The sequence below is a fragment of the Neoarius graeffei genome, chromosome 18 (genome assembly GCF_027579695.1).
Source record: "Neoarius graeffei isolate fNeoGra1 chromosome 18, fNeoGra1.pri, whole genome shotgun sequence".
Lineage (NCBI taxonomy): Eukaryota > Metazoa > Chordata > Actinopteri > Siluriformes > Ariidae > Neoarius > Neoarius graeffei.
In genome coordinates this window covers 23,916,997-23,929,874 of record NC_083586.1, presented here as the reverse complement: position 1 = coordinate 23,929,874, position 12,878 = coordinate 23,916,997, and the positions used below count along the sequence as shown (strand labels likewise).

Here is a 12,878-nt window from a genome sequence, read left to right as displayed (position 1 = left end):
TGGAGGAGCTGCGGAAATCCACAGCTCAGGTGGGAGAATCTGTGCACAGGACAACTATAAGTCGTACACTCCACAAATCTGGCCTTTTTGGAAGAGTGGCAAGAAGAAAGCCATTGTTGAAAGACAGGCATAAGAAGCCATGTGGGGGACACAGCAAACATGTGGAAGAAGGTGCTTTGGTCAGATGAGACCAAAGTTGAACTTTTTGGCCTAAATGCAAAGTGCTATGTGTGGCGGAAAACTAACACTGCTCATCACCCTGCACACACCATCCCCACTATGAAACATGGTGGTGGCAGCATCATGCTATGGGGATGCTTTTCTTCAGCAGGGACAGGGAAGCTGGTCAGAGTTGATGGGAAGATGGATGGAGCTAAATACAGGGCAATCCTGGAAGAAAACCTGTTGGAGGCTGCAAAAGACTTGAGACTGGGAAGGAGATTCATCTTCCAGCAAGACAATCACTACGTTTACATGCACGTCCAAATCGAGCTGCTGTTGGTAATCGAGCAAAGGGTCCCAGCAGGGGTGCCAGAGAAATCCAATCCTACATGCACAACTGAAATCGGGCTATTGTGCAAGGTGCATTGTGCACCCGAGCCACACGTGGCGCTACATGCCCCATCGTGTTGGTACACTTCCGGTTGTCGTCATGAAGAAGAGCTATAGTGTTGCCAGATACTGCTGACGTTTTCCAGCCCAAAACATGTTCAAAGCCGCTAAAATGCACTTAAAACCCCCAATCTGGCAACACTAGAGTTCCGTGCTCAAGCTGTTAGGCTTGCTCTAACAGACTATGGCTACAAACTGTCCGGCGCAGACCACTGTTTTGTAAGACAACTTATTTTGCACAATAATATTTTTCTAAAGTCCATTTTTTGCTTACAAAAAATATTTTTTTTTTTGCTTACAATTTAACTTATGTCTTAATAAACACACAAAAAGTTCAATTGTTTTGTTTTTATTGACATTCTTCAGATGTTGGACATATATATACACACAAATACAATGACTTGTTTATGTACACAATTCACAGCTATGCAACAGCTGTACAGATGTATTTGGTGATACAGTAAGTGAGCTAAATTTTAACAGTGCAAACAATGCCACAAAAAGAAAAGATTCATGCCGTTGTCATGATTCGTTGTCATGCCGACCGAGGCTGTTGTGTTTCCCCGCTTGTGGTCTCGTCACTCGTCACTTCCGGAAGTAGCTCGACAACTAGCTGGATAGGGTATACATGCACAAAGTAGCTCGGCAGAAATCGCATAAACTAGGTCGTGTAGCTCGATTCCGAGAAATCAAGTTCGGTTCAATTTCAGCCGAATTAAGGTGTATACATGGCATTTTGAACTTCGATTTCAGTCGAGCAACGGCAGAAATTCGATTCTCTCTATGTGCATGTAAATGTAGTGAGTGAGGGGATAACAAAAGATGGGAAAGAGTAGAGCTGACATCAGGTCTGTGTCAGGGCTCTGTCATGACTGAATCATTAATGTGTCAGGACTATCAGGTCTGTGTCAGGACTGTATCAGGACTATCAGGTTTGTGTCAGGACTGTATCGGGAATATCAGGCATGTGAAAGGACTGTACCAGGTTTGTGTCAGGACCGTATCAGGACTATCAGGTTTGTGTCAGGATGGTATCAGGACTATCAGGTTTGTGTCAGGACTGTGAGAGGTCTGTGTCAGGACTGGATCAGGACTATCAGGTATGTGACAGGACGGTATCAGGTCTGTGTCAGGACTGCATCAGGAATATCAGGTATGTGAAAGGAGTGCATCAGGTTTGTCAGGACTGTATCAGGTTTGTGTCAGGACTGTATCAGGACTATCAGTGTGTGTCAGGACTGTGACAGGATTGTATCAGCTTTGTGTCAGGACTGTATCAGGTTTGTGTCAGGACTGTGACAGGACTGTATCAGGACTATCAGTTTGTGTCAGGACTGTGAAGGGATTGTATCAGCTTTGTGTCAGGACTGTATCAGGTTTGTGTCAGGACTGTGGCAGGACTATCAGGTTTGTGTCAGGACTGTATCAGGACTAACAGGTTTGTGTCAGGACTGTGACAGGACTGTATCAGGTTTGTGACAGGACTGTATCAGGACTATCAGTTTGTGTCAGGACTGTGAAGGGATTGGATCAGCTTTGTGTCAGGACTGTATCAGGTTTGTGTCAGGACTGTGGCAGGACTATCAGGTCTGTGTCAGGACTGCATCAGGAATATCAGGTATGTGAAAGGAGTGCATCAGGTTTGTCAGGACTGTATCAGGTTTGTGTCAGGACTGTATCAGGACTATCAGTGTGTGTCAGGACTGTGACAGGATTGTATCAGCTTTGTGTCAGGACTGTATCAGGTTTGTGTCAGGACTGTATCAGGTTTGTGTCAGGACTGTGACAGGACTGTATCAGGACTATCAGTTTGTGTCAGGACTGTGAAGGGATTGTATCAGCTTTGTGTCAGGACTGTATCAGGTTTGTGTCAGGACTGTGGCAGGACTATCAGGTTTGTGTCAGGACTGTATCAGGACTAACAGGTTTGTGTCAGGACTGTAACAGGACTGTATTAGGTTTGTGTCAGGACTGTGGCAGGATTGAATCAGGTTTGTGTCAGGACTGATCAGGACTAAAAGGTTTGTGTCAGGACTGTATCAGCTTTGTGTCAGGACTGTATCAGGACTATCAGTTTGTGTCAGAATTGTGACAGCATTGTATCAGCTTTGTGACAGGACTGTATTAGGTTTGTGTCAGGACTGTATCAGTACTATCAGTTCCATGTCAGGATTGTGGAAGGACTGTATCAGGTTTGTGTCATGCCTGTATCAGGACCATCAGGCTTGTGGCAGGACTGTATCAGATTTTTGTCAGGACTCTATCAGGACTATCAGGTTTGTGTCAGGTCTTTGGCAGGACTGTATCAGGTCTGTGTCAGGACTGTGGAAGGACTGTATCAGGTTTGTGTCAGGACTATCAGGTTAATGTCAGGACTGTGTCAGGACTGTATCAGGACTATCAGGTCTATAGCAGGACTATAGCAGGACTGTATCAGATTTGTGTCAGGACTGTATCAGGACCATAAGGTTTGTGTAAGGACTGTGTCAGGACCGTATCATGTTTGTGTCAGGACTGTAAAAGGACTATCACGTTTGTGTCAGGACTGTGACAGGATTGTAGCATAAGGCTTCAGAAATTCTCGTAATTTGTAATTCTTCTCCTTCTGGGTTTGCGGTGTTTACAGATCCCAGCGCGCTCGCGGGGCGTGTGTGGGCATGTGAGGACACTCCTCCTCACCAATCAGTGCACAGGGGAGTGTCTGCTCACACCCCCAGCCTCACTCGGCTCGCTTTGGCTCGCTTGAGCCCTACTCCAAAACGGTGCGAGTTTTAGGGGCTAAGCAGGGCTGAAGCAAGCTGAGTCGTACTGGTTATTGGTAGTCGAAACGCGAGCCGTGTCGGGCTGAAGCGAGCTGAAGTGAGCTGAAAAAGGGTAGTGGAAAAGGGCCATTAGTAAACCTCTGTGAATTCCTGAAACAATCTAGTTGCATGTTGGAGATTAAACAAGACACATGGGGAATTTATTCATTGTAAACCTGGTCTTCAACATAGTCATTGGCAAATCTAATCATATTAGTGATTGCCATGAGAATCAGAATATCCATGTGCAAGTCGTTGGTAACCTGCTCATGGTAGTTCCTCACAGGAAAGATGCAGTTCATCGGGACTCCCAGTTTAACACTGCACTCTTCCATCTATGACAAAAAAAGACATGTTATATTGGGAGGAATAATGTTAATATAAAACTCTTAGATGTCTGTTAGAAGGTTTTATGCTGCTGAAAAATGCCATAGAGTAGATGGGAGACCTACAGGCAGTAAATAAAGGGAGGAAAAGATGGCTGCTGTTGTTGTTCTCACCTTCTGTTTGATTTTTTTGCTGGTGTAGATCTTCTCCAGATTCTTGTTAACAAGGGGACATGCTTTGTCAACCAGTGACATGATGACAACTTGAGGAATCCCTATTAAATCACCAGAAACAAACAATTGTTGCCAGGTAAAACAAACCTTGCCCGGTAGCACTTACAATGAATATGAAGGAAGATATTGCGAAAAAACGATTTTGACTTTTTTCGTGACTTTGATTTTGACCTTGTGTGTGAACATACTTGGCCAGTAAACATGGTTCTGATTCTTATTCACACACCATACTGCTCTCTTACCAATCAGAACACATCTGAATGAATATAAAGGAAGATATCATGAACAAATCTTGACGTTTTTGGTGACCTTGACTGATTGACCTTCAAAATGTTGGAGGTTCTATTTGAGACCAATGCCCATCTATCCTGAAAGTTTCATGAAGAAACCCCACTGAAAACAATACCTCGCCCCCTGGTGGACTCCGTCCCGGGGCCAGGTAATTAATTACTATCTAGCTTTCATGTATAAGATGACACTGCTCATGAAAAAACATGACTCATGGTACAATACCTCATGGTACAAATAGTCTTATAGATGACCAGATTTCTGTCCATAATTACAGTGTATGGCCAAAAGTATGTGGACACCTGATCAACACACCCATCCCTGCTTGTTGAACATCCCTTTCCAGATTTCCACTAGATTTTGGGGTGTGGCCATGGGGATTTGTGTTCATTCAGCTGCAAGAGCATAAAGTGAGATCAGACACTGATGTTGGGTGAGGAGGTCTGGGGTGCAGTTGGTGTTCCAGTTCATCCCAAAGGTGTTCAGTGGAGTTGAGTTCAGTCAGGGCTCTGTGCAGGACACTCGAGCTCTTCACTCCAACCTTCACACACCATGTCTTCATGGAGCTCATTTTGTGTACAGGGACATCATGTTGGAAAAGGTTTGGGCCTTTTAGTTCCAGTGAAGGGAAACTGTAATTCTACAGCGTACAAAGACACTTTTATACAACGGTGTGTTTCAGACTTTGTGGGAACAGTTTGGGGAAGAACCACATACAGTGGTGCTTGAAAGTTTGTGAACCCTTTAGAATTTTCTATATTTCTGCATAAATATGACCTAAAACAACATCAGATTTTCACACAAGTCCTAAGAGTAGATAAAGAGAACCCAGTTAAACAAATGATACAAAAATATTATACTTGGTCATTTATTTATTGAGGAAAATGATCCAATATTACATATTTGTGAGTGGTAAAAGTATGTGAACCTTTGCTTTCAGTATCTGATGTGACCCCCTTGTGCAGCAATAACTGCAACTAAACGTTTCCGGTAACTGTTGATCAGTCCTGCACACCGGCTTGGAGGAATTTTAGTCCATTCCTCCGTACAGAACAGCTTCAACTCTGGGATGTTGGTGGGTTTCCTCACACGAACTGCTCGCTTCAGGTCCTTCCACAACGTTTCGATTGGCTTAAGGTCAGGACTTTGACTTGGCCATTCCAAAACATTAACTTTATTCTTCTTTAAGCATTCTTTGGTAGAACGACTTGTGTGCTTAGGGTCGTTGTCTTGCTGCATGACCCACCTTCTCTTGAGATTCAGTTCATGGACTGACATTTTCCTTTAATATTCGCTGGTATAATACAGAATTCATTGTTCTATCAATGATGGCAAGCCGTTCTGGCCCAGATGCAGCAAACTGGGCCCAAACCATGATACTACCACCACCATGTTTCACAGATGGGATAAGGTTCTTATGCTGGAATGCAGTGTTTTCCTTTCTCCAAACATAATGCTTCTCATTTAAACCAAAAAATTCAATTTTGGTCTCATCCATCCACAAAACATTTTTCCAATAGCCTTCTGGCTTGTCCACGTGATCTTTAGCAAACTGTAGATGAGCAGCAATGTTCTTTTTGGAGAGCAGTGGCTTTCTCCTTGCAACCCTTCCATGCACAGCATTGTTGTTCAGTGTTCGCCTGATGGTGGACTCATGAACATTAACATTAGCCAATGTGAGAGAGGCCTTCAGTTGCTTAGAAGTTACCCTGGGGTCCTTTGTGACCTCACCTTGCTCTTGGAGTGATCTTTGTTGGTTCACCACTCCTGGAGAGGATAACATTGGTCTTGAATTTCCTCTATTTGTCCACAATCAATCTGACTGTGAACTGGTGAAGTCCAAACTCTTTAGAGATAGTTTTGTAACCTTTTCCAGCCTGATGAGCATCAAGAATGCTTTTTCTGAGGTCCTCAGAAAACTCCTTTGTTCGTGCCATGATACACTTCCACAAACGTGTTGTGAAGATCAGACTTTGATCGATCCCTGTTCTTTAAATAAAACAGGGTGCCCACTCACACCTGATTGTCATCCCATTGATTGAAAACACCTGACTCTAATTTCACCTTCAAATTAACTGTGAATCCTAGATGTTCACATACTTTTGCCACTCATGGATATGTAATATTGGATCAGTTTCCTCAATAAATAAATGACCAAGTACAATATTTTTGTCTCTTTTGTTTAACTGGGTTCTCTTTATCTACTTTTAGGACTTGTGTGAAAATCTGATGATGTTTTAGGTCATATTTATGCAGAAATATATAAAATTCTAAAGAGTTCACAAACTTTCAAGCACCAATGTATGGATGTGATGGTCAGGGGACACATACTTTTGGCCATATCGTGGAGGTAAAAACTCACCTAAGTCCCTTGCCTTTTCCCGAACAGCTCTCATTTTCTGGATAACTTCCTCACTGATGCGGGAGATTGTGTCCGCTGGTAGAACACTCACCAGACAGTGCACTTTGTCTTCCAGGGTGGGATTATGGTTATACTTTAGATGGTCTTCATCAATTGATCTTACAGGGTTAAACTGAAAGAGCAAAGTACTTAATGTTTAGAGGTGAAGAGAAACACCGCAAATGCTTTTTAAATGTACATGAGACTGAGTGAAATTCAGAAACAAAGTACTAAGAGTAACTCGTGAATTATTCAGTAACTACAATGAATACTGGTAATTAGTTATGAGAATCTATCATGTTTTGCAATTATGAGAATAAGGAATGTTCATATGCTAAAGAAAAATGTCCTTATTGCTGAATACATCAAAAAAATGGAAAAAAATGGGTATGTAAGTAACTGGTTGTACAGCTCCGTAGAACACTGCCAGGGCATTTTCCTTCCAGAACTAATGACGTTTTATTCTGCATTTGTTTATCAGCCAAGTGATGATAATACTACGTCATCATATTCCTAACACTTCCTGATGTGTTTCCTGGACAGTACTTCCATCACGTGCTTTAATATCACTGTTTTTCTATGGGGAATGATGGCAGCTCAAAGCATCAATATTGCTTCTTCTTGACAGTTACTCAGGTGTGATCCTGATAGTGATCTGGGTGAGATAATCTTACATGCTGTTACTGGTTTTAACTGAGAATAAGAATCATTGGATCACTGATGCTGCTCTCTGCTGATGAGAATGACTATTACTATTATTACTTTTAATTCTGTACTCTGCTGAGGATGTGAAGCCAGGAGCTCCATCAGTCTCCCCTGTCCTGAGTACTCAGCTAGGAAACAGGCACACAGTAAAACTTCACTAGATCAGGACGGAAACTACCAGGGCAGCTTTAAACATCAGGGAACAGGTTCTGTATCGCATCCAACCAAGATGCTAAAATTTGTTAGTCTGAATTTTTCACATCTTGTCATTGCCATAACCAAACTTATTCTGGAGAATACAAAATTCTCATAAGTCATGAACTTACAGTGTAACCACTTTTGACATGGCCCTTGAATATTTTAATGATATCTTCAGTCTGCACTCCTTTTAACTTGTCTGGTTCCAGACCCATGATGTCAGAAAAGGTGAATGGATAGAAAGTTCCAGGCCTATCTTTCTTCAGCCTGTGAATTTTAAACTGGACACAAAATGCAGGAGTGTCTTATTTCAAGATTTTAAGATTTTCTAAAACAGTTAAATCTGTCCATCTAGATCCAACTGTAAATTAGATATGAGACCAAAACATGTTAAACAATCACTGAAGTTCAGGGAAACCATATCTAGGCTTCAGTCTATTACAGTAAATATTCTATTGTTTGGTTACCTCCTGAGTGAAGCTGTGACTTTGACCACCTGATGAATCTGCCAATGCACCAGTGGCGTTGTATCCTTGGAGGACAGTGTTGACGGCGTTGATAAAGCTCGATTTTCCTGCTCCGATTGGGCCATGAAGCAGAATCTTAATCTCACTGACTTCTGCAGTACCTGGCTGGAAATCCTTCAGGGATCTCAACATCTCATTCTTCTTATTTTCACTATTTAAGAAGTAAACCAATACAACACCATATATTCTTAGTTACCTTGTTCTACTAATTACAGCTTGAAGCACACAATGATCGTGTCTTTGTGTTTTTTTTTTTTTTTTTTGCAGTCATCGGTATTACCTCCATGCCACTGGCCGCCATGGACTATCAAATACTGCAAAAAGGAAAAATAAAAAAAAATTAAATGTTATATAGCTTTTCTGTGACATGACATGATAAATGTTTCTTTCTATGGCTTTGCTTCAAAATCTTGTTTCAGCAGTAACTTACCAGGATCTGGGTCTGGGCTTGGAGTTTTTTGGCCAAGACCAAACAAATTCTTAAGCTGCAATAGCAATATAAAATAAGCACACATTTCATTGCTCATTTACTATATGCAAGTCAAAATATTGTAGTATTGTCACTTTATTCTGATCTACTCAAAGTGTTATGATTTCAGAAGTGAGAAATTTTATTTCGTGGTTTGGGTTAAGACCTGTTATTGTTTCTATTAGTAATCAGTTTTCTTACCCAACTCATGACTCTGGCCTCTGTGAATGACACCTCAAATATGTTGTTGCTTGACTTCTGCATAGAAATGTGTCACTGAATTAGTTGATTATTATTTTTAGACATTATTTTCACCCTAAAGCAGAGCATTTTTTAAGGATTTTCCACTAGGAGACCAACTGGTCTGGGCAATACAATCACAGGCCCCAGAGTCCATGCGGCTGCACCGCTGCGGCATATTCTGTGATGCAAAATGGTTCACCAATCACCATACAGACAAACACACTACAGTGACTACACAGCTATCAAGAGCAATTACCAAGCACAAATGTTATGTCAAAGACACTCCAAGTTACACAGTAATGACATCGGATTCTGACATCAGCCATCTCAGTAACCAAATTTTAGTTTTGTTTTTCTTAACCAACATGATCTTGTGTGTATATCTTATAACACAGATCTTCATTTTCCTTGTTTAATGTATTCTTACATGGTACTTGGTTAATTAATTGCAACTGATTGAACCAAATGATAAGACATAACTTGGTTTAAAATTTGGTCTCCCAGGGAAGCTGGTTTGGCATTGACTAGGCCAGGGCTTTTCAAAGTGTGGGGTGCGCCTCCCCTAGGGGGCGCCAGAGTTCTTTGGGGGGGCGCAACGTGAGGAAAAATAAACCAGAATAAGTTACTATTGCGGACATTTAGCGAACTTCAGCTAGCCTTTGCCAGAGACAAAATGGATCGATTTTTAGTACCTAAAGCTACAGTGAGTGAGGAGACAGAGTCTGGGCCAAGCAAAAAGAGAAGGAAGTATGACCACGATTATTTAAAGTTTGGATTTTCATGGACTGGATCTGAAGATGCTCCACTGCCACAGCGTGTTGTCTGCCAAGAGGTGCTAGCTAACGATGCTATGAGATGTTTAAAATGTGTAAAACAAGATGTTTAAAAAAAAAAGCACAGATGTTTAAAATGTGTAAAAAAATATGTTTTAAAAAAGCACAGATGTTTAAAATGTGTAAAAAAAGATGTTTTAAAAAAGCACAGATGTTTAAAATGTGTAAAAAAAAGATGTTTTAAAAAGCACAGATGTTTAAAATGTGTAAAAAAAAATATGTTTTAAAAAAGCACAGGTGTTTAAAATGTGTAAAAAAATATGTTTTAAAAAGCACAGATGTTTAAAATGTGTAAAAAATATGTTTTAAAAAGCACAGATGTTTAAAATGTGTAAAAAGGATGTTTTAAAAAGCACAGATGTTTAAAATGTGTAAAAAAAAAGATGTTTTAAAAAAGCACATGTTTAAAATGTGTAAAAAAGAGGTTTTAAAAAGCACAGATGTTTAAAATGTGTAAAAAAAAGATGTTTTAAAAAAGCACATGTTTAAAATGTGTAAAAAAAAGAGGTTTTAAAAAGCACAGATGTTTAAAATGTGTAAAAAAGATGTTTTAAAAAAGCACAGATGTTTAAAATGTGTAAAAAGAGATTTTAATAAAGCTCATATGTTTTAAATGTGTAAACAAAAATTTTCAAAAAGCACAGATGTTTAAAATTTGCAAAAGAAAAAAATAAAAAATGTGTATAACAACCATTTTTTTTAAATACGAATGGAACATTAAGGCCGAATCCCATTTCACCCCTTGGACATACCCCTTGGCCCTTCCCCTCCATTTTGCGCGTTCACGTGAAGGGGTAGGGGTATCCCAATCCCAGTTAACGCGGAGGGGTAGGGGAAGGGGTAAGGCTTCTGTACCCCTCCAAACGGAGATTTTCCTGGAGCTGACTCCGAACGAAGGGGTTTGAGTGATTTCCCACAATGCCATGCGGATTTCAGCGAGATTTCATGCGGATTTCAGAAAGATGGCGGTTCCCGCGGCGAAAGATTGTCATAAATGTATTTTCTCCATTATTTACGTGTTTTAAGTTGTTATCCAGAGGAAACACGCCGCTTGATTCGCTTTCGAGCTGAGAATGAGCAGCGATTTCTGAAATCCAAGCTGCTGCTAAAAAGCTTTGGGAGTGAGTATTGTTTTCGGTTGCTTGACTGCGTACGTTTTGTTCTGTTATTCTCGCTTTTATTGTTTACATGAGTGTTCTGACACCTCATTCTGTCGGATGTGGTGCACGAAGCGCCAAAGATATCCCATTCAGTGGTGTTAGTTAACAAATCACACCCTGCCAGCAGAGATTTCTGGTTCTGCCTCTGGCTCTGACTGTAGCGGCTGGTCGCAGCCAGTGACGCATTTGGTCGCGTTTTGCTAACGTAAACGCTGACGGAGGTACGCGATGACGTATGCGATCGTTGAAGGGCTATCCCAATACGTAGGGGTTGAATTTCAAGCCCTATCCCTTGTAGCTCAGTTTCAAGGGGAAGGGCCAAGGGGAAGGAGGAGGGGAAGGGGGAGGGGTAGGGGTAGAAATTAGAATTGGGATTGGGCCATAGTATAGCAACAACAAAAATTGTAAGGGGGGGGGGGTGCTGTTGTTTATTTGCTCTCTGAGGGGGGGCTCACTCTCCCACACTTCGAAAACCCCACCAAATCTGGCCACTGGGAGACCATTTGGTCTCCCAGTAACTATGTTAAAAAATGCTCTGCAAAGCTTATAAAGTAATGTAGGAATGGATTGCTATGCCCGTAACCATTTATGAACACACCAATCCCTGTACTCGATGCCATGTTCTATCTCCGCCCATTCTTCTGACTCCCTGTAAAAAGCCCCACAAGGTCCTACAAAGCCCCACTGCGCATGCGCAGAGCACAAACCGTTATTTCTTGGCATTTGAACAGATTTTTGTCCTACATCAGCTGTGCTATAAACGGTGCAGATTAACGGCGTGCATTCAATCTTTACTACTTAATCTAACATAATGCTGATTTCTAACCATTGCGTGAGTCTTGCAAATATCTCCCTGAAATATCGCTGTGTGTGTGTGAGCCTGGTGCGCTGTGTGTGCGTGTGTGCCATTTGAGACATCCAAAATATAATCAGTTTTTGTAATCAGTTTTGTAAGATTTGGTGCAAATGTTAAATCTAATTTAAATGGATGTTCAGTGCTACAAAGTGAAGTCTTTCACTTACGGTTTATTCTGTTCCGGCTGTCGAGCTGAACCTGTATGCTGAGACACTGAAGAAATTCTGAATACTGAACTGGGTGTGACTTGGGCATTTTACTTTTACTTTCACTTTCCCAGAACTGACACAGACATCAGCCAAGGAAAATAAGGTGCTAGCCTGGGCCCGCCCATCCTAAGCGTGACGCAACACGAGGGCCTGTTGCGAGCTTAGCTTTGAAGTCGCATTCTTTTCTCATTGCTTTACACCAGCTGACTGCAACTATGGCATTGGAGATTGAGAACTGCTAGCTATCAAGCTGGTCCTGGAAGATTGGAGGCATTGGTTGGAGGGGACTGACATTCATCATTTGAACTGATCATAGCGGAGCTCCAGCGGAGCACCATACCTAAGAAAAAATGGTAAACCCATCGAGTCGATTTTTTTGTGGTTTTGCCCGTGTACATGTACCACCAGTCATACACACCGCCTAGTGGCCAGTGTTAGTAATTACCAGTTATACACGCCGCCTAGTGGCCAGTGTTAGTAATTACCAGTTATACATGCCGCCTAGTGGTCAGTGTTAGTAATTACCAGTCATACACACCGCCTAGTGGCCAGTGTTAGTAATTACCAGTTATACACGCCGCCTAGTGGTCAGTGTTAGTAATTACCAGTCATACACGCCGTCTAGTGGTCAGTGTTAGTAATTACCAGTCATACACACCGCCTAGTGGCCAGTGTTAGTAATTACCAGTCATACACGCCGCCTAGTGGTCAATGTTAGTAATTACCAGTCATACACGCCGCCTAATGGCCAGTGTTAGTAATTACCAGTCATACACACCGCCTAGTGGTCAGTGCCGCCTAGTGGCCAGTGTTAGTAATTACCAGTCATACACGCTGCCTACCTGGCGACTTGTCCAGGGTGTACCCCGCCTTTCGCCCATAGTCAGCTGGGATAGGCTCCAGCTTGCCTGCGACCCTGTAGAACAGGATAAAGCGGCTAGAGATAATGAGATGAGATGAGACACGCCGCCTAGTGGTCAGTGTTAGTAATTACCAGTCATACACACCGCCTAGTG

General features: G+C 41.8%; 1 protein-coding gene across 1 annotated transcript; it reads right to left on the bottom strand.

Moving 5' to 3' along the window:
- Positions 1 to 963: 963 nt before the first annotated feature.
- Positions 964 to 11,911, bottom strand: LOC132866023 (interferon-induced protein 44-like). Its single transcript, XM_060898579.1, has 9 exons — positions 11,821 to 11,911; positions 8,763 to 8,819; positions 8,523 to 8,577; positions 8,373 to 8,406; positions 8,033 to 8,243; positions 7,694 to 7,846; positions 6,624 to 6,795; positions 3,914 to 4,014; positions 964 to 3,748 (listed from the first exon to the last, which is right to left on the bottom strand). The coding sequence occupies exons 2-9, from the start codon at positions 8,769 to 8,771 to the stop codon at positions 3,575 to 3,577; spliced, it is 909 nt and encodes a 302-aa protein (XP_060754562.1). The 5' UTR covers positions 8,772 to 8,819; positions 11,821 to 11,911; the 3' UTR covers positions 964 to 3,574.
- Positions 11,912 to 12,878: the final 967 nt, after the last annotated feature.